Source organism: Melanostigma gelatinosum, assembly GCF_949748355.1.
Source record: "Melanostigma gelatinosum genome assembly, chromosome: 11".
In the NCBI taxonomy this organism is placed as follows: domain Eukaryota; kingdom Metazoa; phylum Chordata; class Actinopteri; order Perciformes; family Zoarcidae; genus Melanostigma; species Melanostigma gelatinosum.
This window is the reverse complement of record NC_136644.1, coordinates 5,585,843-5,613,208: the sequence shown is the minus strand read 5'-3', so window position 1 is coordinate 5,613,208 and position 27,366 is coordinate 5,585,843. Positions and strand designations below refer to the sequence as shown.

The window sequence follows — 27,366 nt, the reverse complement described above, 5'->3', positions numbered from 1 at the left end:
TATGTGTGGTATTTGTTACACAAAGCTGCTCAATTATTTTCTTCCCTTTATTTCACAGTAACAAACATTACTCGGCAAATAAACACAATTAAAATAAACAGCATATGAGTGATACGAAATATAAAACAGATAATATATATTCAATGTACAACAAATAACAATAAAACAAATTAAAATATTTTTGTACAAATATTAAAAGCATATTAAATAAACAATAAGTTTGAAAAAACAAACACATTTAGAATTGTTCAAGGGACTCGCCTAACAACTCTTTACAATACATTCATGTACGTGTATTATTTGCTTATAGTTAGTTTTTAAAGTAAAAACAAAACAACGAAAATAAGCCATCTATATTCAGGGAAAACGTTACTTTTTCCGACGTCCAGAACGTAATTGAACAGGTGCATCACAGATTGAGGCTCACACTGCCGCTCAGTGGTGAGAGGGGGTACTGCGTGATGACGTGCACACGCTGCTCGAGTTACGCAGCTCTCCGTAACGACGTAAACACGTGCACCTCGCTGCTTCCAGGTTACATTTTTTCATTCCACCATCATCCTCGCACTCTAGCATCACTCCCTGACAACAGCAGCGATGGCGGAGCCCGTAGCATCGGATGCTGTGGCCACAACGGACGCTGCAGAAGCGACCCCGGGCCTGTCTCCCCTAGCCAGCCCGGGCTCCGAGCCTCTATCCATGGCTCTGTCTCCCACAGCGGACGGCTCCCAGCGGCTGCTCTTCTCCCACGACCTGGTCTCCGGGCGGTATCGCGGCTCAGTCCGGTTTGGCCTCGTACGGAGGATCCACGGCGAGGAGGAGTTTATCTCAGACTCGGACCTCGACGATGACGGAGGGAGTGGAGGTGGAGGAGGTGGAGGAGGAGGAGGACGAGTCCCGTGTGGTTCGGACACTGAGAGCGCTGTGGACATCCCGAGTCAGCCTCTCTGTCGGGGATTTGTCCGCGTCCAGTGGTACCCTGAAGGAGGAAAGCAGGACATCAATGAGACAAAGGTACCACATAACGTTACTAGCTAGCTGTTCACTGTTTACCTTTTTAAATACTCTGCTGTCCCCTTAACCTGACACGAGGGCTGCACTGCTTCAAACTGCCTGTTGTGTTTTTTGGAAGACACGAGTCGACTTGCTAGCCTAGTCCGGGAGAAGCTTCACTTAATCCATCTGCCTAAAACGCACAACCTAGCTCGCTAGCCGGCTAGCATTCACGCGCACACGCTAGCTAGCAGTTTAGCTGATAGCCTCATGCCACTCAGCTGGTGTTTGCGGCTAAAGGGTTGGTCCACCTGACTGCGTCCAGCTGCTAATAAATCAAATGTAACTCCAGGTTTTTAGCAGGTGCAGGACCCCGCGAGGAACCTCGCACCCATTGATTATCTCATCCAAGGCTCCATGTAGTTCCTCACCAGGGTGTGACCTGGCCAGAGACCAAGCATTGTGAAACAGTGACAACAGCCCTTTAAAAAAAATTAAATGTACATAATGAGCTCCTTCAGTGACACTACTGAGGAGAACTTGTGGTTTCATGTCAGTTTCAACACTCGCGCCCACAGTTTCACTTGAGCTGAAACGGTTAAGTTTGTAAAATAATTGATTTCTCAAATCAGCCTAAAAATAAAATTGGCAACTTTGAATATGTTAGAACATGTGGCTGTTGGCCAGACACAACAAGACATTTGAAGATGATGCCGTAATTCGTTGCTGTCCTAATCCATATCATTTCTTCGCCCATGTGCCACTTTAGTGTCTTGTCTAGTTCTCTCTAGTGTCTAGGCCTGCAACTCATTATATGAATGAATCTGCCAACCAACAATCCACAGTCCAATTGCATTCATTTTACTTTAATAGCAGACTTTCAAAACCAGCAAATATTCCCATTTAAGGAGCTGGAACCAGTGAGGTTTTCGTGACAAATTGCAGGTGACAGTGGTATCTTAAATTTGGACTGTAGACATGATGTCAAAAGACCCATTCAGGGTTTTGCTCTATTACGGAGATACTTGGTTAACCGGCCTCTTGGATCAGTCTTCAGATGGCGCACGGTTTGCCGCGTGCAATCTCAGCAACTTTCAATTTATTGAACAAACGATACATCTGTTGTCCATGGACGGTTCATTTAGCACCGCACCCCGTGTTATACGTACTTTCTTTTTCCATTCTTCAACCAAATAATGAATACAGTAACTGGTAAAGAAGTGGAGAAATCTGCCTTCATCTATATCCTCCAGTGCTTTCTCTACATTTCTCCTGGGCGTTGTGGAGACAGGGTCACAGGGTTTGATCTGGAAAAACAAAAAGCTCACACGAGCTTGTTTTAGAGACACGGGACGAGACCAGAAGAAACCCATTTTCGGGCCCACTGTTGCCTCGCTTTGTCTTTTGTGCTAAATGAGTAAAGTTCTGGTCATCATTCAACCTCTGCCACAACAAAGGCTCAGTTAAACAATGACACCGATGTTCACACAACTCCGAGACCGTCAATGCTGTGTCATTGCGAGTGTGTGCTCGTGTGCACACGTATGGATCTCTCTGTTGTGTTCTTGTTTACATTTACGTCGGCTTGTTGTTGATTTCTCGTGAGGTTATCTCAATAAAATCTGGCGCTCTTGTCCTGAGGTCCATAGAAGCAGAATTTTAACAGCAAAACTAGGATTTGGATAGTTAAGAGCAAAGCAGCAGCAATTCGGTGCAAATGATACTCCAATCCTTTCTTAGTTTCTTTGAAAATCAAATGAAATGACGCTTCGACAAACTCAGAGAATAATCGTTCACGTCGTGCATTTGAACCTTTTTAACGTAACTCGCAGTTGTGTTTTTGAAAGCGTTCTTTAGAACGATGGAGGCCATTTTGAAAAGCAAAGACGCTCATGTTGGTTTCCACGATAGATTTTTCCAGAAAATGTAGCGTTCAAAGAGGCTTTGTTGACGTGAAGGTTTCAGGAACAATGTTGCCAAAGCATCATAGTTTGTCTAGAATATGAATCATCACAATAAATATCGCACATTATAAATTGAGATTTACTTTTTTGGTTTCTATCTTTTTTTCGCTCACTCCGACGAACGTGTACAACGTATTGTAGCTTAAGGAAGAAATGTTGTGCGTAGTGTGAGCTCCATGACTCTCCCTCAGGTAAATAACAACCACAGCACCCCCACACGGGCACACACCATTGGACTGTACTGTACCGTCGGGGGATTGGCTGTTTGCAGTAACTCCTGAACTACTTTTAGATCAAATAAAGTTATTTTTTTGTTTTTTTAGATTGAATCTGTAGCGGCTGCCATCTCATGGTCACTTCCTGGGCCTTTGAAATGGGAACATGTCTGCAGCTCACTACTTCACTCTTAACACGTGTGTTTTTTTTTTTTTTTGCACCCTATGAAATCTTAATAACCATCTCCAGAGGAAGTGCTGGGGCTTAGATCTATCTCAGCGCAGGAATGAACGGGGACACATCAGGTGTTGTCAGTCAGGAGCACGGCTGCTGGCACAGAGAGCCTCAACGAGCATGCAGAGGGATTCTCTTCTCTTTCTTGTTTTTTCCAGTGTGGTGCACTCGCAGTATGTTGTATTATTGTCTGATTATATGCTGAAGTGATTTGCCGGCGAGTCACCTTAACCTCCTGCTGCAAAGGCACGCAAGACCAGATGCTCAATAGATCTGAGCTGCTTTTTTAATATGAAGGCGCAGTAATCGATACACAAGGAAACTGAGCTTTTTTTTAGCAATTCAGTGCTCTGACTGTATTTAAGATGATTGTTACAACTATACTCGCAGCAGGCGCAGGTTACCTGAAGGCCCGTTACTGTTGTCGACTTCACACCCTGTGCTAGATAGCCCAGATGGAAGACACGATGTGATGCGTTTGATTCGGCTCTCTTGCAGAGAAATGCCTGAAAGTTAAGAATAGGTCAGTCATCGAATGACTCTCTTGTAGGCTAACATGCGGGTTAACAGCTCGAGGTGTTGACAGTGTGGCCTGATGTGCTCTGTGGTCGGTAGCAGCAGTTCTTTAACATGCAGCACGTGTAGTGTAGCATTTTCTGTACTTCTGAGCATCACAGGGCTATGGTTACCATGGCACCCGATTTAGAATAAATGTTTCGTCACTGGTGATTTTGATGCTCATTTTCAGTGAGGGGGGTTTTGTTTTCTAAGGGGGTCGTTTTGTTGTTCATTTTACCCGGAGTATAATGTTTTAAAAACAAATTCTAACCCTAATGCGTTATGAAGGAACATTGTTTTCTTTGCCCACCTCAGTCCCCGGTCTGCGTCACCAGACGCACACAGCCCCGTTACTGCAGCGCTACCTTGAAACATCCATCCAAGGACAGACGTGCACTGCAGCGGCAGGTGACTCAGCAAAGCCCCAAATAGACCCACACAGAGAGGCAGGCTCTGTTTGGGTCTATTAATTGAAGCTCCGAGAAGGTGGGTGTCGGGGCCGACGGGTCGAGGTCGGCTGCGACACCCCGGCAGACCGCAAGCTCCTCCCGGAAGCGGCAGCCTTTTTGTGACTGCGGGGGTGGAGCAGGAGGAGCGCGAGGAGGAGGCTGGTGAGGTCAGATGACTGGGAGGACGCAGCGGGTATGATTGACTGCTGACTGCAGAGAGAGAGACGAGGTGAATGGAGCGGAAAAAAAGCGAGGACGCGGGTGAAAAACGTCACCTTGTGATCAAAACCATAAGTTGAAAGTGAAATTTTGTAAAAAACCTTGACTGGAATGGATGTAAAGGGACAGACAGTTACAGGTACCAGATGGCTACTGATGGTGAAGTGCAGGGTGTTAAAGGGTTAGCGCCCACCTTCTGCTGTCTCTGGCGCGCTGTCTGAGGCAGAGCTGCAAAACAATTTCAACCCGTTGCAATACCCTCAAGTTGGCAGCGCTGCTTTTATCTTCACCTTTTATTGTCCTGATGTCTGTGATTTCGTTTTAGTGACACCGCCTGCTCGCCTAGTCGGATTGTAACTACAACCAGAGTCAGTCAGTCATCAAGGTGTGTGCGTGCGTGCGTGCGTGCGTGCGTGCGTGCGCGCAGCCGAAGACCTAGAAGACATTTACTGTCTGTGGCTGGTTTCTTGACAGCTGTAGTAGCAGAGGGGTTGGATGCATTGTTGAGTGACCTCGAGCTGGCCCTGACCCCTGACCCCTGCCCTCATCCATCCAACTACAAGGGGCTGGTCGCACCCCCGCTGACCCACAGAATGGATACATCGCTGTCCTAAAAAGAGCTGACTGCTCTCACTTGACCACACAGATTTCCTTCAGCTCCCATCCATCCTCTGCTCATGATCGCAGACACTGTTTTCATTCCTATCCAGGCATCTCCAAGTATGAACTCTTGGAGGCATGGAGTTGCCTAAAAGCACCATAAGAAATGATAACAATATTCCCAGGAATAAACGGTCCTTTTAAGTAGAACAGAAAGTGTATGATTGGCCTGTATCCTGTAGCTCTTCATCTCCGTGTGCATCCGTCAGCGCTGTTTGCCTCTGGAGCCCGTCTGCAGGTGCTCGAGGTATAGGCTGGCAGACGTTGATGTGATCTGGGACACGATGATGCTGCTGCTGCCAAGGCCCACCCAACAGCGCTACGGAGGGCAGAGCCATAGTTATGGTTTTGAGCAGGTGCCAGGCAGGAACAAACACACAGGTTTTGTCATCAGACACTGAGGTTCTGTATCCTTCCTCAGCACCGGTGCTGCATTGCTAATGTTCCATCATATGTGATGGAAGCCTTCACGCACAGGGATGGTCAGTGAGTGTTTTCATGGCTGAAATGAATCGCTGTATAACAGCACTTCTTCCAGAAACTCCTATCAGTGGCTAAAAAAAGACATTGACATACATTTTTAGTTTAAGTTCATAGTTTAAGTTTCATCATGCGTTTATTTGATCAGGGACCAGTGATGTACTCCCCATCACTGGTCCCTGGTTGTGTTTGGGCCCGTTGACGGTGGACTTCATGACACGCTGGCTGCCTGTGTTGATTGAGGCACATCTGCGGCTTCATGTCGGACAAATCCAAGCCTGCGAAATAATTTCCCAGTGGCACCACTTCTAGTTACCACTGGGGGGATGATGTCAGCAGCTTGTGTTTACAGGAAATCTGGTACGACACGGACACAACATGACCGTCCAGAGTCCCCCACCCTTTTAGGTTCCTCTTTTCGAGCGTCATCATCTCCTCCCCTTCTGTCTTACCCTGCTTTCCCTTTTCTCCCCCTCCCCCACTCTTTCCTCCCCTCCCCTCCTAACCCATCCTGTTCACCTCCTCCTCCCCCCTGCGCTCACCTCCCTCAGCGTCCCAGCAGACCAGTGTTGGAGAATGTTGACGTAATGTGCTGGTCGTCCAGCGCCTGCCCTGAGATAATGGATCTCATTTGATCCTCTCTTTCTCTGCATAGACCACACACACTCTGAAGTGACTTGCCTATCCGCATCCAGCCCTCTTACCATCTCTTATTTCTCTCTTCCGCCCTCGTCTTCTCATCCTCCCGTTCTCCCTCTGCAGCATTGGCCCTGCCCAGTGGGGAGACAGTCTCTCTACTCACTGCTGTGTTTTCTGTGCTCTCGTCTATTTCTGTCTCTCTCTTTTCTTGTTCCCTCACTCTTTCTGTCTCTCTCCTGGGATCCATCTCGATCCCCCACTTGTTGGGCTGGCTGCTGCCTCCTCTGTGCCTCGTTCACTGCTCGTCTTCCTTTTCTCCCCGACACATCCGGCCCACCACTCCTTGCACCCTCCTCCCCTTAGCCACCTTCCCCATCCCCACTGTTTCCATCTGTTTCCTCATCTCCGTGATTGACTCTCGAGTATTCCCGTCCTTTATCTCCCACTCTGTCTCCATCTTACATTCTCTGCCTCTCTGACGCTCGTTTCCCTCCTAATGTACAGTTCTCTGTGTCCTTCTTCCCTTAGTGCCTCCGCCCCTTTCTATTTTTTTTTGGTCCTTTTCCACTTCATCGGTGAAACTACAGCGTAAGAAGATTGCTCTATAATAGATACTGTGCGCTATTAGTCCGCTTGTCATTCCCTTGTGGTCTGTGTGGGTAGAAGGCCCTGTATCTGCTCTCTTTCTAATAGAGCTGTGCACCCTTCCTGTGTGTCTGAATCAATAGTCAGACAGCACTGTCCGGCAGCAGCGAGGAGAAAGTAGCAAGGCGCGAGGATTGATCGATGATTCAGTTGTTTATTGCCGTCTCAACCAAGGTTGCAAGTTTTTGTTTTTAGCCTCATCCCATTTAAGCCTATATTTAAACTTTAAACAGAAATGTAGCAAGGCTTATATTTCTCATTTATCCTCGTAGAAAATAGCCATAACGATCTCTGTCAAGTGTGACAACCTCGTGCTTTATTTTGATGAGGAAGTGTGGATTCATGTTAGCCAATGAGGAAGTTGTGACGAAGCAGTTCTCCTGACCAGTGGGACACCAGGGCGTTTGGGGCTCTGAGAGGTTTGTGAATGAGTAATGAAGTGGCGATTTCTTTCGTCCGCGTTGACGTTATGCGAGATTGGGAGCGTTTGGATTGCCTCTCGACGGCTCTCAACATGGCGACGACTGAGCTGGCGAGTAGTGCGGACAGAGTTAATGGTGTTCACATGAGGGCAAAGAGAAGGGTGGGCGATTGACTTTTCACGACAACGCTGAGGTTGGTTTTATCAGCTGTGGGCCTTTTTAAAGATGGTACTGTTGAATACATCGTACTGTAAAATAACAGTTTTATAATCTTTAAACGATGTTAAAAAATAATTGCAGGTAGTTATTGGGGGGGGGGGGGGATACACGAGGCTCAACAGAATGAAGGATGTGGCTCCATAAGTGTGTGTTCGCCTCCTCCTGGAGAACGGTGAGTTACATTAAACTCCTCCACGCTCCAACGATGTAACCGAACCAATGAGCATCCTGAGGCTGAAGGCTGAGGTGGAGGATGTAGTGCTGTGTGATGATGACTGGACCTTTTCCTTTTCACGGATCAATATTTAACAGAATAATACAGGCAGATGTGTTTGTGGAGAGAAATGCATGATGTGCAGCTGCTGCTGCTACTACTACGGAGATTAAGCTGAAAGACAAGAGAGCCTGGCGTAGGAAACAGTCTGTCAAAGTGGAGATAAGGCGTGGCCCCGAGCTGCAGTCCTCTGCAGTGTCTCCTCTTCCTCGTACGGCACCTGAATAATGACTTGTGTTAATTAGGCCGGGAAGTCAAAGCAAATACTGTCCTCCATCGATCCCCGTAATCAATCCGTTCCCTTCTACCGCCACCCGTCTGCATGGAAAGGCAGCCACGGTTGTCTTCCATTCAGAGCCACAAACAAATAGACACTCGCACATTCATCCATTCGTGCAAATGAGCATGTCTCTCTTTTGGTGTCTGACTCTGGGTCCACCGCCACCTTTCCCGCCTCACTTCTCCTCATCACTGCACGAGCCATAGCAACAGTCAGCCGGTTTGTTGTAACCTGGCTGCCTCGTTGTCTGCAGTACGTGTTTGCTTTAATGCGGTGAATATCTGCGACTCGGTAGGCATGAGAGATGAGAAGGGAAAGGTTTTTATACTTCGTGCTTTATACACGATTAATGATGCCTGTATCTGAAACCAAACATGTCGTTAAAGAAATGCATGAATCCCTAGTGTGGTTATACAGTCTATGCATGCGTGTGCCAAAGAAACAACTATCAAGGTGTGGCGTCGCCTCCCTCCCATGCAGACAACAGACGTCTGCTTCATTTGCAAGGATTGGAAACATCTTAAAGATTGCTCTCCAATTGTGAGACTTGAGCGTAAACAATTAACAGCGACAACACATGTAAACACAATTGTGGCACAACCTGCACCAATGTTTGCTTTTCCCCTGAACTGACTTTTCGCAATGTATTTGTCATTGAGTTAAACCGGATCAGGAGTATCCTGAGACCCGTCCTGTAAAGCAAGTTTACCAAATAAGCCAAGCTTATTTCAGTTGGTCTCGTGTGTTAGGCCGGCTAACTGTCAGGCAAAGCCTGAGTTGTTTCTAAACTCATTCAAACTTGCTGTAACACTGACCCGGCGGGATGATGGTTTCTACTCCTGACTTTTTGGCTTGCTGCCATATTATTTGACTTTATTTACCCCTATGTTAACACTCTCCTAACTTCAGTGAATAGTAAACAAATGATACACTGATAAATTATAACCTGTGATAGAAAGTGAGAAATATAAATTTTCTTCTCCGTCATGAAGCGGTGAGATATCTTTATCCTCCCTCCCCTCTTTAGTCTCTCCCTGGAGGAAAACACTCTCACTGCAGGGACATGCTGCTCTGTAGCAGATATTAGGAAGAGAGGTGTCCATCTTTCAATTAGAAATCAACGTTACACTCATTAAGAGGGTTTTGCCATTGCCGACCAGCTGCTTGACCTCTGGTTGACCAGTAAATTCACACACTGGTCATAATTGGGTGCGGGGCAGTGTGACCTACGGGGCTGTGTTGCCGTCTCTGCTCTCTCTTACGGTGGCTAAACGGTATCGATTTTAAACGGTGTTTTTGAACTGGGGAGGAAATCTGTTACTACAGTAACGCACTGCAGCATGTTGCACTGAGAGCATATTCATGAAGAGCTGTGTATGTGCGGCCGTCTCAAAGAAATGTGTTTAGTACTTGAGCTTCTTTCAGCTGAAAGGTTTAGATGAGGAGGGAGACGTGTGTGTTCGTTCTAACCACCCGCAGCAGAGACACGAGGAGCAGACAGACTGCACTAATATATAGACAACGTGTTTCCTGAATTTCTACACTGGAGGTGTGAGAGTGCAAAAAGGCACATAACCCAGAGTCAGAACGACCACAATTATGAGAATAAGACCCAGGTTGATTTAGACATTTTCATTCAAATCAAAAGATGCATCGGATATTTTGGTTGATATTTGATAACAAAATAGTGGCAGGTTAATTGAGTACAGTACAATATTCCCTTTATTGTGTAGTCTGTTGTTATTAATCTGTATTTAATGCCATGTATATGACCTATTCATGTGACTCAAAACGTCTGCACGTCAACGCAGGTATGTTCCTTGATTAAAAGGTCAAAAGCTATTATAACTTATTCATAACATACGGTCAACTTACAGTCCAGTACTACTGAAACTATAATGCTTATAATCAGTTATTAATCAAAGAACATAAATATACACATCAGAAGTATTAAAGTGCTGCATGAACCTCAGTCACTGGAACTCCTCACGCTGGTTCTACTGATGCAGAATGACCAACAGGTTACCTTTCAGTCCCTATAACTTCATGTTTACTCCTCTTGGTTTGATTTTAAAAAGTCAGTGTGAACAGGAAAACGGAGCAGAACTCCATAATATATCATTTCCCCCCCTTGGTCCGAACCAAATGAACCAAACTGCAGTGTGAAAACAAAGAGAACAACTCTCCCTCCAGTCATTAACGTGCAGCAGTCCTCTGTTGTTTTTCATTTCTTTGCTCTCTTTACTCCTAATTGCTTTCTCCTCCTGTACTTCCATCTGTCTCTGCCCAAACTCCGAGGCTCTGGCTGGCGGTTTGCTGCCACTTCGCTGTGTACTGACTGCCGATACACACATTGGAATGGGCTGATTTGGCATTTTGTCAGTTTGACGATGGCAGCTTTCTGTTAAACGGCTTCAGTAGAAGTTTCGGTTTCTGCAGGTGGTGGTGTTTTTGTCCGTGCAGTTGTGGTTTGAAAGTTACCCGGTTTTCAAAACGGTAAGTTGTGTAATTTCCAGCTGGCAATCTCCGGGTCTGAAGAGTGAAGCCACTGAGGAAGTTCCTTAAATCTGCATTTCTGATAGCCATCAGGGGGCGACTCCTCTGGTTGTTAAATACAAGTCTTTATGAAGACGACTCTACGTCTCACTTGATTTATTCCCTCAGTAAACGTGAGTTTATGGTCTCAATCTTTAGTGTCAAGTGTTTTTCAATACAGCATGATGTTCATTTCGTAAGTGATGATCCATTTGGAGTCAAATAGACCAGAAGGTAGGGTATGCTTTAGGGCGGGGCTACCTTGTGATTGACAGGTTATTACCACGGCGCTGTCCGGTCTGGGTGTTATCCGTGTTTTTGTCTTGGAGCTTTAACTCATTCACAGAGTGTTTTCAGTTCATTTAAGTTAATTGTAACATTCTGGTCATCTAAAAATGTCTTATTCAGCGTTCGGTTGTGCTTAGCTCCACCCTCGTCTCAGACGTCACATCTGGTTGCAAAAGAACAAGATGGAGATGACCACAATGCCAAATGTGAGGCTCCAAAAGTACTTTTAATTTCCCTTCAGTAAAAATAAAATACACTCGCACACTGTTTTTCTGTCCTCCGTTCTATTTAGCAATTTTTCATCTAGTTTTTGTTATTTTCTACCACCCTTGTGAGTCCACAGTGTAGATAATGAAGGCTGAGGAGCTGCAGAGATGCTGTGAGGAATAGAGAGCAGCAGCTAAATGCCCTGAATAGTAAATGGATCATAGTGGTGCAAATGTTGGCTGATTGTCTGTGTTGTTGTGCTGAGTGCTTCATAAAACTTTGAAAGGATAAATCCAGCAGTTCATGAAATCATATTTATCCCCCACAACATTTAGTCTAATGGCGTTAAAAAGGCTTGGACCCCCTGACGCCATTTTGTGCCTGACTCGTTGTGAGGCGAGTCGGGTATGGTGTGAAATTCTGCCCCACTCTCCGTCTTAATTTCAAGTAGGTCAAGTTAAGTAGACGGGGTGCATTCATCACACCGGTTCCTCAGTTTTAGATGTAGGGCAGATGAAGGCGGAGATGAGGAGGGTCGCTGTGCTGATTCATGGTTTAGAATGGTAACGGTACTCTATTCGCAGCCACATTCGCAAACAACCCACAACTTTCATCACGTTTTGATTGAAATGTTCCTGACTCCTCATTCGTTGGTGGAAACGTGACATCACTGATCCTCAAGTGAGGAGAGCCCAAAGAAAACAAAACCCCTCGCGTGAAATAACCAAAACCTTTTCACTTCGGCAGAAATGAGTGCGTTCATATTGAAGGATGAAGCTGATCGAGAAAATGTGTTTTCAGGGCTTTTAGTGTGATCAAACTCCATCCTCTGAGAAGAACGTGACAGTACCGGAAAAAGCTGGTGAATAATAGACCTCGGGTAAATACTTTTTCGTCGAACAACTTGATTCCGACGTACCCAGTTCATTTTGACTGAAGATGTGCTGTGTTGAGACGGACAACATCGCTGTGTGGAAAACACCTCATTCACTTCTCTCATGGATCTATTACTCAAACTGGCCTTCCTGGACCATATCTAATCATCTCACTGGGGCCTGAGGCGACAACGCCCCACCAACACCATTTTAATTCGGGGCTATTTCCGGTCTGAATGCCCGTTAACAGGCAATGGTGCGACGCAGCGAAATGTATCTCTCGGGAACAAGGTTTCCCACTGCGACTCTGGGAGCTGAGCTTGTGCCAAGTCTGTCCCAGCGGCTCCTGTTTTCTAAACCCGTGTCTCTCCGGGCCTTGTAGTTCTTGATCAACGCTGTGCTGCCGCCATCTGTCCATCAAGCTTGTTGGTTCAGGAGTTGTAAAAGCTCGTCGTTTTACAAGCCCTATTTTTAGTTCAATGTTTGGATTAATAATTGATGGTGACGGTACGTTTTGCCGACTCCTTCGGTGTTCTCACACCAGAGGCTCATGCGAGATGGCACAATAATTAGACGGTACAGCTCTGCTTGCAGCCCTCATGGCTGTGACAAGTCGCATCAGTGTGGTCCTGCTGTGAATGTGATTCATGTGTAGTGGGTTCATTTCAAAGTTCTTCTCCAGGGTTCGTCACAGGGTCGTTGATGTGAAGAGCTATGAGACAATGATGATCCACTTTGTCCTGTGTTGGCCACCATTTTCTAAACCCGTTTGTCTTTCTCTTCCAGCTGAAACTTGAAGATCGATCCATCGTCATTCGAGACATTGTGCGGAGTAATTACTCTAATGTAAGTGGAGGTTTATTTATTTATTTTTGGCTGTAGCCCCTTTTCACTTCACCTCAGCTTTCTTTCAGCCACGTCTCTGTCTTTGTTAGTCATGTCACTGTTCGCCGCTCTGTTCCATTTGCTGCATCAGACGCGACTGGAATATCATAGCAGGTCGACGCTTACGAAACGCCAAGAGGAGAGGCGTTCTCTGTTAAACCAATCTCAATAAACCACTTTCTCCTTTTTGGTTGAAATACAGTGTTGTCTTGTTCACAGAGCATCAATCCAGTGGCGCTTGTGGATGAAAGTTGTTAAAAAACAACTTGTATTTGTTGTATTACAGGACAACCAGTGTGGTATTGTGACCAACATTGACATCGAGTGTGCAGTGAAACTAGTGGGAACGAACTGTGTTCTGTATCCAGTTAACAGCAAAGACCTGCAGCACATCTGGGTAAGACATTTCACTGACGGGCCTTCACACTCGTAAACAGTCTTCCAATATATTTATGGCTGCGCTTCATTTTACAGGTCTGCAATTTCCTGGAAATATTAAAGTCATTTAGAACTAATTATATCTCTCCTCGTACATGAAAAGGGATATTTGCTCACCTGTGTACAGATGTTAGTTGTTTCCAAGACATTTTTAGGAAATGACACTCATAAATGAAGCATTTTCAAATGTATTTCTCAGATATTAGGCTTGCACACATTTAGCAATAATACATATTATCATGTGTGATTTAAAATGTGTCTGTAGTGTCTTTAAAGTCAGAGATAAGATGATGAATGTGTGACTGTGAATCTTTTGGTCTGTGAGAGTAACGTAGAAAATGACACGATTCTGCAAGTAATTACAGTGTACCCTCATAGTCATAATTATTGTGACACAGGTAATACTTTGATAAGATCTTTTTTTTTTATTGCGTTCTCTCTAGTCTTTCATGTACGGGGACTACATCGCCTACGAATTCTGGCTGGGGAAAGTGTACGACCTGACTAATCACATCATCCTCAAGCTCTCCAACGGTGCCAGGTAGACTGTGTGTGTGTGTGTGTGTGTGTGTGTTAGTGTGATTAAACAGCGTGTACTGTGACCATGTTGGAGTCTGTCGGCTACACGCTGGCACACATTCATCTGTGCCAAATCCAGTGAACGTCAACAGTCTCTCTCGCTCTCCCTCCCTCCAGGTGCTCCATGAGTGTGGAGGACGGTGCCAAGCTTTACGACGTATGTCCACATGTCAGCGATTCGGTACGTAACCACAAGCTCTTATTCGTCACCCTGAGCAGAGCAGCTGCTTCGCTTAATTTATACTTCTGCGGAGAAAAGCTTGTGCAGAACCGCAGAGATTGTTTGCGGAGCTGCAGAGAGCTGCAGAGACGCGTGTCGCGCACCTCCTGGAAAAAAAAGTAAACTAAGTGTGAATCGGGCACGAGTCAGGGGTCACAAGAAGCTGGTTCATAGTAAATAGTGACGAACTTTCAACTGGTTATGAAACCATATCGATGTAATACCAATGTCTCTATATGAGTAGACCAGACGATCAGCTGGAAGATCAGCTGTTTCTAAATAGTCATTCTAAATGCTTAACATTACCTCTTTCGTTCTCAGGGACCGCCATCATCAACACAAAATGAAAGCTCCATCTAGTAGCTTTGAATATAAATGTATACTACTCAATGTGCTTAACTTTAATGTGAATTTGTTCATGTATTATAATGCACCCTTGTGTCGGTCATGTTCTCAGTTGTAGGTGATGTTGCATCCTTGTTGCTGTGTTTGTTCTTCAGGGCCTGTTCTTCGACGAGGCGTACTGTTTCTACCCAGGCCAGGTCCTGATCGGTCCGGCCAAAGTCTTCTTTAACGTACAGTGGCTGTCGGGGGTCAAACCTGTCCTCAGCAGGAAGTGCAAGTTCAGGGTGGTGGTAGAGGAGGTGAGACGATGATGACCGGCCTCCTTTTTCTCCCCTTTTATGGCCAACTGTATTTGTGTCGTATGCTTGAATAGATTTGGTTTTCCATGTAATTGTGTATCTTAAATTGTCTCCATGGTGTCTCTCCTCAGGTGAAAGTGGTCGAACTGAAGGTGACGTGGATCACGAAGAGCTACTGTCCCAAAGGGTTAGACAGCGTGTATCCACCTCCCTCCTCCATCACACAGGAACATCTCTGCTGGTCAGTCTGAATATTCATCGACACGTCCGCACTCAGATTTCTGAACGAATACAAAACTGAAACTGCGTCTTGTTGCTGCGCTGGTTGGGTTTAGGGTGACGCGTCTAGGATACTACGACCACACCCAGAGGCAGCTGGGAGAGAGGGCACTTTATGTTTTCCCTGCCAAGGGGGACGCCATCCGCATCACCTGTGACGGGCCCGAGGGTGCCCCCGTCCTGCCCGACGACTCTGTGGTCAGAAAGGTGCGGCTGAAATGAGTTTCTTTATTCCTACACGTCAGAGTATGGATTTAATTGTGCTGAAGAACTTGTTACCTGTTGTAAAAAAGAAAAGAAAAAATGTAAGTTGATACAGCGATACAGCCTGTTGCCCCCCCGGAGCTTGTTAACACTTAAATCGCCTGTTTTGGGAGGATCGCGGTGCCGGGTGTATTTTAAGAAAGTTGGAGCGCTCTCGGTATTACAGAGACTGTCAGTACTGCAAGGCATTTTTTTTTTTTTTATCATCTTCAAACTCTCACACGGTTTGTTTTTGTGTGTCTTGTGCAGTTGAAAAGAATGTTCAAGAAGGATTCGGGGAAGAAGACGGAGAACGCCGACGCACAAGGTGCCAAACAACACTCTGCAGAGAAAACACAGTATCCAGAGGAACATAGAGCGCGCACACACACACTCACACACACACACACACACACTCTTCTGCTCTCTAATGTCATCAGTGATGCCTCCATTATGAACTCAGCAAGACTCTGATGTTGATGAATTTCACTCGACTGAAAATAGACATGTGCTACACACATTACCAGTTTAAGTAGATCCTCACTGATACGTAGGCTGGGAAGATATTTATTGTTCTGTTTTTGACCATCACTTTTGACTGATCTGCCTCAAAAAGGCAGCAGTTGTTTGGCAGTTTAAGATGATTTAATCTTGTAAAACTCTGGTCCTTAACCATGAGTCAAAAACATGGTCCGTATGCAGTCAGTCAGAGCATTTACTATTAGCAGTAAGACAGAAGTGAGAGCAGATGAATTGGGGTTTTATACGAACGTTAAAGCGTGATGAATATACTTTCTCTCTCGCACGCGCTCGTAGCGCTTAATCATTGTCAGAAGGTGTGCATTATTTTTTTTACTTGCATCCTCCCTAAAGTAGCAGAGAACTAAGCGTCTCCATGCAAAGCAGAGTCGGAATGATTTAAAGTTCCTGTGAGACATCAAGCAGTCCTTTGGGGCACGGAGGGAACAGACCAAGTGGAAATTGTGCTGACGTGCAGCAGGAAAACAGAGGAGGACCATGTCTCTCTCTTTGTAAAGCCAAAGCAAAGTAAAAGCTATGAGCTTATTGTTTTTCTCCAGTTTTCATTGATTTGCCACAGGGACTGATTAAGAAATCCAGTGGGGTTTCACTTCTGATTTTATGTGTTTTTAGGTGTAGACTATTTTATCTCCTGTTTTTAAATTTCCCTTAAATTGAAGTCCTAATGTGTACTTTAATCTCTCACCAGGGGAGCACAGATCAGAGCAGACAGACTCGTCTCATCCCAACAACAACAACGGCCCCGTCGGGCCCATCCAGAACCCTCCGGACTGCCCGTACAGCAACGACCCCTCGGCCGAACACGGGGAGCAGGACGCTGACGACGAGGCCGCAGAAGACACCGACGACACCAGGTCTGTCACCACTTACGCATTCTCACCGACGTAGTATGCTCATCGATACTTGTATTTTTGGTTTATTCTAGAAAATGTCTACATGCTTTATTGTTAAAAAAAAACACGATTTTTCATTGTTGCCGTGAACTGACACACAGGTGCACACTCACTCACAGATGCACACACCCACACGATGGATTGCATAATTTTCCTGGCAGAGATAATTACTGAAAAACAACATGCTGGTTTCCTCAAATGCAAGTGATGGAAAGACGTTTTGTCAGTTCATCGGAGAGGCTTCCTCACAGCTTTTTCTAAAAGTTACAATCGAGCTTGTTGAACCTGAAAAATGACCGCCGAGCTGATGATAATCGTCTCTCAAACATGGCCCTTAACAAAGTGTGACTGTTATCCTGGCTGCAGCTCTCTGACGTCATCGGCCAGCTCCACAGCCTCCTCTCAGAGCGGCGGCCTGGGAACCAACCGCAAGAAGAGCATCCCGCTCTCCATCCGTAACCTGAAGAGGAAGCACAAGAAGAAGAGGACCAAGTTTTCCCGCGAGTTCAAGCCTGGAGACCGGTGGGTTAACGGCAGCGAGCAACACTCCAGCATCCCTTCCCCCGCTGTGGTTGCACTGCTTTTTACTTTTCTTTGTCATTCATTCCTCCTTTCTCATTTTCATCCATTCATTCCCTCTTTATTTCTCACTGCCAGTACGTCTGTCCTACTGGTCAACGTTTCTGTCGATTCAGTGACTCATCGGACCACTTTCTCAAAAGTGACCAGTGATTGATCCAGTGTCCTTTTTTTTTTTTTTTTAAAGACAACTGAAGTGTTTTGACGTTTGACAAATCCATTATACTGAACATTTAGTTCTCCCTCTCGCTATCGGGTCTTTGGTGTGAAAACCAGACCAGTGACATCATCTGTTATCGACTAATAAACCGCTGCTTACCCTGTGAAGCTGACAACGGGGTGTTTGTGTGCCCCTCCAACCCCTCTCTGTGTCTCGCTCTGTCTGACGGCGACACTGGAGCTCCACAGCAGCTCCACAGCAACCTCGCACAGAAAGTCTTTCAGTGCCGACAACCGATGGTGTCATTTCCGTAACCGCACGCTGTCGCACTCATCCTCCGTTTAAAAAAAAAAAAAAAAAAACCTCTCTTGCTTGTTCTACTTCAGCCAACAAACCACAACACTGCGGGTGGTCTGTTCTTTCCCTCGTTCCAATAAGATTCATGTTTTCTAAAGCAAAACCTGTTTGGTAGTCAATTATAAGGTGTTTGCGTTACGTTGTACTCATCAGTGGTGCTCCTCTGTTGAGGGGTAGAACTAGAGAAAATAAATAATGAGAGGGGAGATGAATGTAGTAGATGCTACTGTAGATAAGAGGATAGGAAGAAGGAGGTAAATCCCAAGTTTCATCACAGCATCTTATTGATTCCGATGTGATATTTGCAGACACTACAAAGTCTGTGGGGCCCTGCGATCAATATGAGACGATGTATGAGAAACAGTCCACATGATGGCCGTGAAGGTAGAGTTTTCAAATGCGTTAACGTTTACCTTTTGTGTTGTTTTACAGGGTCGCAGTGGAAGTTGTGTCGACAAAGACCACAGCTGACGTGATGTGGAAGGACGGGCGGGTGGAGACGGGGATCCGATCAAACGACCTCATCCCCATCCAGCACCTCGACAGCCACGAGTTTTGTCCCGGGGACTTCGTAGTGGACAAACGACGTGAGGAGAATTGGTTTGATTCAAAATGTTTTCACGACGAGTTTTGCCGTTTTTTATTTTATGCCGTTTCGCTCCTTCCGACCAGTGCAGACTGTCAGATTTGTGTCCTTGTGGACTGCAATGACATTTGTGTTTATATAGGCCAGTCGGCCACCTAGTACCGACAGCATCTAGGTCATTTTCTAAAACTATGCCAAGTTTGTGTCTCTGTGAAATAGACTGAAAAACCAGGGACGTACGTTCAAGGCTCTAATGTGCCAGCAAACTAAAGTTTCCGTTTTATTTCCTCTTTTTTTGTTATAAATCATTGCTTTTACAGGTGTAAAGAGTTTTGTGTTCTTTGTTTTGCGCTCTAAACTGTGTACGCGTGTTGCTTGTGTGCTCTCTCTCTCTCAGCCCAAGACCTCCAGGACCCGGCGGTGTACGGCGTGATCCAGTCTGGAGACCACAAGGGCAGAACTTGTGTCGTCAAGTGGATCAAACTCAACTCCACCAGCGACGACGTGGAGGTCAGTCAGGAAAACAAGACGGCAGCGTTTTTGTTTTAAAGAATGTGGAGAAACATTGATATTTGTGTGGAAGAGAGAGAAAGAGAGGGAAAATATAAAAATAGATTGGTCGTATAATAGAGGGAGGAGAGGGCAAGTATGGAAAGCAACCTGACTACCGGTACACTCCTTCACTGTTAGCAGATGGTCTCATATTTTGATACCCAGCCGCTGTACATGACTCTTGGGCTTCATAGCAGAATTTCTTTTGTTGCTTTATTCCAGGTTTTCGGTATGGAGGAGGATGTCAGCGTGTACGACATCGCAGATCACCCAGACTTCCACTTCCGCACCACCGACATCGTCATCAGAATATGGAACTCGGAGAACGAAAGCAACGACTGCGACAATGAGGCGAGAACAATCGTACGCATCGCACTGTATTTACTCCACCCTCATTGACATGGGTGAGGTGGGCAAAATAATAGAAACGCCTCTCACTTCAGAACCCCAAAACGGCAGTTTGAACACAAACTGAACATCCCTGAAGGGAACTGTATCAGACTGCATTAGTTTTAGCTAATAAATAATAATAATAATAATAAACAATCTGTCTGTCTCAGTCAGTTCTAATTATGATACAACCTGTATAACACACATTATCCCCTTGGACCCCTCTCAACTTGTTTTCCTATTGTGTTGATGATGGTTGTGTCTCTACATCCACCTTCCCTCAGATGTCGGTCGGCCAGGTGTCCAGGGTGGACGTGAGCAGCAAAGTGGAGGTGGTGTGGGCGGATAACTCCATGACCCTCGTCTTGCCACAGGTAAATGTTTCCTGATTGACGTTCATGACGTCCGGAGGGAAACGCTGACGGTCTCCTAACATTCGCACTCGCAGCACCTCTACAACGTGGAGTCTGAGATCGAGGAGACCGACTACGACTCTGTGGAGGAGACGAGCAGCGTCCTGTCCACCGAGGAGTGGGAGGACGAGAGCGACAGCTGGGAGACGGACAACGGCCTCCCCACCGAGGACGTCAGCAATGCAGATGAGACGGCGACGCTGACCTCCACCCCCACGGGCTCCACGCCGTTTATCACCCCCCCTCAAGAGTGCAGCAAAGCTGGGGTCACCAGCCCCACTAAAGGAGCCCCCGGAGAGGAGGGAGAAGCCTCTTTGGCTGCTGCTAGTCCTGCTTCTGGAGGAGGTGGGCAACTTTTATTATAACAGTTTGTTTCAAAGGAATAGTGTTAACTCTCCTCTACAGGACTAAAAGAACTTAATGCCCCTTTGTGTCTGCAGGAACTTCACCCGGTACTCGGAACCAAACCATGTCTCTTTGTTTGATAAACATAATGTCAAAAAAATGAAAAATAGAGAGCGCTTGAGAGGGCGAGTGGTAGAGAGTGAGGCAGCCTGGCGGTGCTGTGAATGAGAGGAAATAGCTATTTTCTGATTGTTTCACGGCGGTTACGTTCTAAAGCACAAATTAATAACCATCAAACACTCAACAGATGCTTTACTGTGGAGACAAGTGCTTTAGTTTCATTTTTCTCGTCTGCATTTCATTAATTACATCCGTCATTCATCAGTAAATACTATGCAGCAGTAATGCTGACCTGCAGGCTGCAGAGCGTGTTTCCTGCTGGTGGTCCAGCAGCCCTCCTCTCAGTCTTTAGACCGTTATGGACGCGCAGACGACTGTGGGCTGAAGGAACCTTTAACTTTCTTGAAAAGCAGCCCTGGGACTAACATGACCAGAAATGACTCTGGTCGAAACGAGTTCTTGAAAAGGTTCCTGCAGTTGAAAATGGGGCTAAAATGATATCTTTGATTACTGAAACAGAATGTGGATTCAAACGTCCCTTGATGCTTTTCTTCTCACGTGTCCAGTTTGTCTTTAATTATACTTTTAATTAGTTATCCGCTTATGAATTCTGTCTGCTCAGGAACCACTCCAGGAGCAGTCAATGGAGCGGAGAAGCCCAGTAAAGATGGTCCCTCTCGGGGCTTCAGGGAGTTGAAAGAGGCGCTGAAGATCCTGGAGAGCCTGAAGAACATGACTGTGGAGCAGCTGTGGACCGGCGGTTCACCAACCTCCCCGACATCCGTCGAACCCGCCTCCGCAACAAACGTGGCGAGTTCGGTGCCGCCCGCGGCCCCGGAGAAACCGACGAAGGAGAAGCGCTTCCTGGACGACATCAAGAAGCTGCAGGAGAACCTGAGGAAGACGCTGGACAACGTGGCCATCGTGGAGGAGGAGAAGATGGAGGCTGTGGTGGAGGCAGGGGGGAGTGGAGGAGCAGGGACGGAGGTAGGCGTTGAACGAATCCACAACGAGGCCGATTTTACACAGAAGGGCGGTGCACGTAAACGAGTATCTTACTTGCTGGTCTGTTGCTGTTCAGGCAGAGAGAGCTGGAGAGGAAAAGCCCCAGCAGGAGCCGCAGACACCGGTTGGTGGACAAGAGTTGCCCAGTGAGTTTCTCAGCGACACGCCAGTTCTGTGCCAACAGAGTGGTGGCAAGCCCGGAGTCACCTTCACCAGTGCCAAGGGAGAGGTGTTCTCTGTGCTGGAGTGGGCTCCAGGTGAGAAATGTTCCGTTCTGTCATCACAGACGCACATCCTTTCGCTTGCTGACTCCCCTGCTCACACAAGCTAAGCTGTGTCTGTTCATTTCTGTTCCTTTCCGTATTGCTATATAATCCCCACCTGGCTGTCCGCTCTCCATTTCTTTTTAGACACGCACTCATTTAATATACTGGACTTCCAGCCAGCGGAGGCAAAGAAGTTCTTCAGCACAGTGAGGAAGGAAATGGTTCTGCTTGCAACGTCACTGCCGGACGGCATCATGGTCAAAACATTTGAAGATCGCATGGTAGGTTTCCTGTCGTTAAAGATGTATATCCGTTTTATTTATGGTTCAAAAAAGCAGCACTATTATCACCAGCCTGAAATACGTCATGCCCAGATTCATTTTGGGAGATAAGCTCTCAAAGGCAGGTTCGAGCCATCAGCTCGCTCTATGGCACGCAATATCATTTGTCTGGTCACCGTACATGTTATGTTTTATATTATTGTCTCAAACAAGCATCAACATTTCGAGCTAGTGGGAAAATGATTTCAAAAAACAAATTAACTGCAGTCGCTCATCTCACTATTTAATTTGAGCTGTGACGTGCCCTCTCATCTGATCATGTTCGCTGACAGTAACCTCAGTGGTCAAACGGCCTGGATCCCACTGACTGCATGCGTCGTAAAACGCGCCGTAAAGCTCTTTGCTTTCTCCGGCACAGGACCTGTTCTCGTCTCTGATCAAAGGGCCGACTCGTACGCCCTACGAGGACGGTCTCTTCCTGTTTGACATCCAGCTGCCCAACATCTACCCGTCTGTGCCGCCTCTGTTTCGCTACCTGTCGCAGTGCAGCGGCCGCCTCAATCCCAACCTCTACGACAACGGCAAGGTCTGCGTCAGCCTGCTGGGCACCTGGATCGGCAAGGTGAGCGCCGTTTTGCAGGTCAATGTACGCACACAGGTATAGCTGGATAACAGAATGGGCTTCAGACTGTTGGTGAGACGAAACAAGACATTTGAAGACTCTTTGGAGTATTTTATAGGCTAAAATAACATTTGAAATCAAGTATGAATCCATCATTAAACTGTGTCATGCTTTTTTGTGGTGATGTCATCCACAGGGCAATGAGAGATGGACCAGCAAGTCCAGCCTTCTACAAGTCCTCATCTCCATACAAGGTTAGTACACACACACACTTCCATCCCCCTTCTCTTCTCTGCAGCACAAGAAATGTTTTATTCATGTGTTCATTTGCTCAGAAGCGCTCCGAGTGCAGCGTCTCACACTAACAAACTGTATCTGCCTCACACACACGGACATCGCACCACTTCCATAAGACTTATGTGCAGTCTGGCCAGACAAACTAAGTCCACATGATTCACTTCTCGTGTTGAACCAAATCTGGCTGGCTCAGAGCTGACGCATGTAAAACATATCTTCGGTGCGTGTTTGTCAAGTCCTCGCCAGATTTTGGTTAAACTATCGTCCACCACCACACGATCAAATCAAACAAGCACTGCTGCTTCCGTTTGTCTGTCTTTTTTAAAAAACTTCAACTGGCATTTTGTCCAAAAACACGCGTGTATCTTTCCGCAGGCCTTATCCTCGTCAATGAGCCGTACTACAACGAGGCTGGCTTCGACAGTGACCGCGGCCTGCAGGAAGGGTACGAGAACAGCCGCTGCTATAACGAGATGGCCCTGATCAAGATGGTCCAGTCCATGACGCTGCTCCTCCGGAACCCCGTGGAGGTCTTCAAGCAGGAGATCCAGGAGCACTTTGTTTCCAACGGCTGGCGGCTCGTCCACCGTCTGGACGCGTGGCTTGAGCTGAACGACGGCGCCGAGAGGGGCCAGGCGGCGCACGCGTCCTCTAGGGCTCAACACTCGAGGGACCGACCCTCATCCGTGGAGCTTCTGGACGAGTGGTGGCCCGTGGTGCTGGCTCACAGCACCCCCTGTAAGCCTAGGGAGGAGGGGGTCACGGGTGCAGGTGTAAGCAGTATTATGGAGGAGGTGCTGGAGGATTCAGGGCTGAGTCCCTCCATGACAGCGGCCTCTCAGCAGGAGCTCAGCCAGATTTCGGACTGCGACATCATCCAGGGGAGCGCCTCTCTGGGTGGCGAAAACAGAGGGGGCGCCGCAGCCGCTGACTCTGTAGTGCGCAGCGGGGCATCAGAATCGGGTTCGGTCGTGGTTAGCGGAGGAGGGGTGGGCCCCGCGGGAGGCCAGCCGGTGGTGCGACCAAAGAAACGGAGGAAGAGCTACCGCAGTTTCCTCCCGGAGGGCAGCGGCTACCCGGACATCGGCTTTCCACTCTTCCCGCTCTCCAAGGGGTTTGTGAAGAGCGTTCGAGGTGTGCTGCTGCAGTACCGAGCTGCGCTGGCCGCCGCTGCCATCCCTGAGCACACGGAGGACAAGTAAGTGCCTCCTCGCCGTTCCCCCAACACACCTCTGCACTGTATCCTGCTCTTTTGCTCCTCCTCTTCTACCTTTTCATCTGTCTCAAGCTGTAGAGGAGGATTCATTAGTTGGAGTCTGGGGGGACTGGAGTCTTCTGCACCCCTATCCAGAGCTGCACTGTGCCCCCAGCACTGCCCACATTGTTGTCCTCCATTTCTAAGTCTGTACTGCTCCCGCTTCCCCAAACCCCACATCGTTCTGCCCCCCCCTCCTCATCCCTCTGGATCAAACCACGACCAGAAGAACAGCACCTTCGATCAGGAGAGTGAGCAGCTTCAGGGTTTGAATGCAACTTGATAATGTCTCTGTTCTCCCTCAGTGTCTCAGCAGATGAGTGTGATGGATAAAGTGTGTGGGGGGGGGGGTGGACCTCACATGCGCTCAACCCACTGGAGCTACGCAGTCACACAGGAACCCTCATCTGATCATGGCAGCAGGTAAACACCCGGACATTTTTACTGGAGGCCGTCATGAACTTGCTCTCTCTCTCTCTCTCGGCCTCTTTGTGGAGGACTTTGTGGAGGTGGTGTGGGTGGAAAAAAAAGAGGACTGAATGAGATGAAAAGTCAGTGCCATCCACCCAGCCTCCAGCAGCACCCACCGTACTGGTGGGGATTTCCTGGATGAACCACTCTGCCGACTCGATCAGCCTGAGAAATGTCACGCAGACTCGTGATCGTAGCTGCATTTCGGACGAGATCAAAGATGGCTGAAAAGCCCAGCTCTCCCAGCTGCGGCTACCTGTAGCACTACTGATATACTATCGCTGTACCATCCTGCACTACAACAAACGAATGGACAATCTGGTCTGGGAGAGGAGACGGCGTATAAACACACCGACCAGGAGGATTCTTTTAAAATGGAAACCGCTGGTTGTACGCTTTCGGCCAAAATGTTCTCTGTCAAACACACACACACACACACACACACACACACACACACTATTCAAGTAGAACGTACTGTCAAATACAACGGCTTGACCACTTCCTCCATTATACTGTACTTGCTCGTATTTTCCTTCGCCAATCACTCGCACTGAACCACGCAGCCAACACCGAGTGAAAACGTTTACATAGGAATCTCCTCCGGGGGTCGGACTGCTGCAGCGGTTTGGTGTGTAGAGAAGCCAGCCAGGCACAGGACGGCGGTTAGGTGGCGCTACGCTCCATGTCTAGGCGCGCGCGCTCTAGTCAAAGCTTAACACAGCTGCCTCACTTTCTGTAGTATTTAGCAAAATGGAACTCGTGGTTTCATGCGTTTTAGCTTGTTTTACTCAGAGGCTGAAGTGTAGGTTTCAGAGCAAAGCTTTACCCACAATGCTCCACTTTTTTTGTGCCGGAGATGAACCCACATCACATGCGAACGACACAATTTACAGGATAAATAGAAGAAGAAACGAACCAAACACGTACAGCATCCATTCCGTCATCTCGTGTCAACATGTTGCCTTACTTGAATTGTTCTTAATAATCTCAGATCGTTGTGTTCAGAGCTGCTCGTGTCGTGCTTTAGACATTGAACTACACGGGCCTAGACACACACTGACAACCACTAAAAACCCGATCCTGTGTTTTGCTCCTCAATAGTGCAGATCTCTGATCAGTTTCCTCTTTTTTCAGTTCCTAAACTTGAGTCTTTCACACTGCAGCAAACGCTGTATTCGGATTTAGGTTCCTCTCCAAATTGCACGTGCAGAGTTTGATAACATGAGAACACAAGCTGCTGTTAGTGTGACACTGACGGTTTGTTGACGTTCTAATTATTTTTTGCTGAATTATTATTTTCTGTTATTCCGTTTTTTTCCCGCTGACTTGAGCGTCGAATCCCACGAAGGCGCCTGCCGACCCCACCGCCGAGAGCAAATCACACGCATTACAGCACGCAGACCAAACCTAAACCGGTACAACTCGTCTGCGATCTGCTTTCCTTTAGTCAACCTGGATGAAAGAAATCAAGGTTTCACTCACCGAGTTCCCATGAAACTCTTGCTTTGTCACAGATTGCGCCGCGATTAAGTGGAAGAAAGTGAAACTCACCTTTTTGGGTCCAATCGTGCTTCCTTGGGAACTCAGAGCAGTCTTTGTTTACATCTTTTCAAATAACTGCATCCCGCCTTTAACACAATGCTCTTTATATTCTTTCAAGATATTACGATGCTCATGTTATGATCACAATACAGGTCAGACGAACCCCCTTGTGCTTGCTATAACCTGTGAATTCAACAAGAGAGCTGGCTGTCTGGTATTTTACTTGAACAAAGAACCTTGATGCTGAAGAGTGTTTCTGATTGAGTGAGCATTGTGTCGTTGTGAAACCGCGAGTGATGGGAGAGGATCCAAAGCATGAGCCAAGAGTTGCTGTGTTTTAAAGAGACTTGCCGAAATAAGAAGTCAGGAATGAGGGTACTTTGTTTCCGCTTTGTCTTCCTCCCCGCCTGCGACTCTCGTTGCGGTTTGTAAAAAAATGTATCTTCACAATTCTTGGCGCTTTGTGTCCTTAATGGTCTGAAGACGCAAAGACGTTGGACCTCGGTTACAGAGTTGTGACGTTACTGTTCACCCATTTGTCGTCTGTCGCAGAAACGGAAAATGTGACGCTCTCTCGGTAGATCTCGAAGCAGGATATCAAGCACATGATGTACAATTCTCTCTGTATGTGTATGTTATTCAAATTGAAACCCTTGTTCCTGTTATTACTGCGAGACATTTGTTTTACAGCCAAAGCATGTAACATGTTGCTTTAAGCCTTTTGACTGGGCTACACACAAGACTTGACTGTACGATGTCGACATTTCCACAGTGGCCTGTTATTGATATACTTAAGAGAAAAAAAACTAATAAAGTTATGATTTGTAGCTCGATTCCTTCTGTACAGACGTCATGACTATATTGAAATGTATAAATACATACAGTATATATTTAACACAAACCCTGAGTTGTGACGAGGGGCATATGTGTACAAAATGCTGAGTAGTGTACTTATGGTTTCATTTTTTTTATTAGTTTACTTTTGTTGCATTAAGACAACTGTATAGTGATGTATTAAACTTTGCAAGCAGTACCATAGCGACATTGTGGCTTATATTTATTTGGATCCCCTATGTAGTGACCGCAGATGAGCCGTTTCTTAACTTTAACAAATCGCATGAAAACCAACAGTGAGTGTCCCAGCTGTTTCAGGAAGCTGCTGAGCCTCAATGAAGCTCTGGATGTTTGTGTCCTTTATCGCAGATCTATAGTGTCACATCAGGCTTAGTGTCACACTCGCCGTAGGG

The 27,366-nt window shown here is 46.7% G+C and overlaps 1 protein-coding gene across 1 annotated transcript; it reads left to right on the top strand.

Moving 5' to 3' along the window:
* Positions 1-526: 526 nt before the first annotated feature.
* Positions 527-27,145, top strand: ube2o (ubiquitin-conjugating enzyme E2O). The gene is made up of 22 exons (XM_079279056.1): positions 527-1,014; positions 12,944-13,003; positions 13,329-13,439; positions 13,924-14,021; positions 14,177-14,240; positions 14,780-14,923; positions 15,055-15,164; positions 15,259-15,409; positions 15,716-15,773; positions 16,674-16,839; positions 17,245-17,400; positions 18,407-18,561; positions 18,958-19,070; positions 19,335-19,463; positions 19,787-19,876; positions 19,951-20,260; positions 21,003-21,367; positions 21,462-21,642; positions 21,796-21,932; positions 22,351-22,554; positions 22,751-22,808; positions 23,227-27,145. The coding sequence occupies exons 1-22, from the start codon at positions 598-600 to the stop codon at positions 24,051-24,053; spliced, it is 4,104 nt and encodes a 1,367-aa protein (XP_079135182.1). The 5' UTR covers positions 527-597; the 3' UTR covers positions 24,054-27,145.
* Positions 27,146-27,366: the final 221 nt, after the last annotated feature.

Bases quoted from the DNA above. Each gene is read 5' to 3' on its own strand.
- ube2o (XM_079279056.1), top strand. From the start codon at position 598: ATGGCGGAGCCCGTAGCATCGGATGCTGTGGCCACAACGGACGCTGCA. The intron at 13,004-13,328 runs GTAAGTGGAGGT...GTTGTATTACAG, and splicing joins TGCGGAGTAATTACTCTAAT to GACAACCAGTGTGGTATTGT. The intron at 18,562-18,957 runs GTGAGGAGAATT...TCTCTCTCTCAG, and splicing joins CTTCGTAGTGGACAAACGAC to CCCAAGACCTCCAGGACCCG.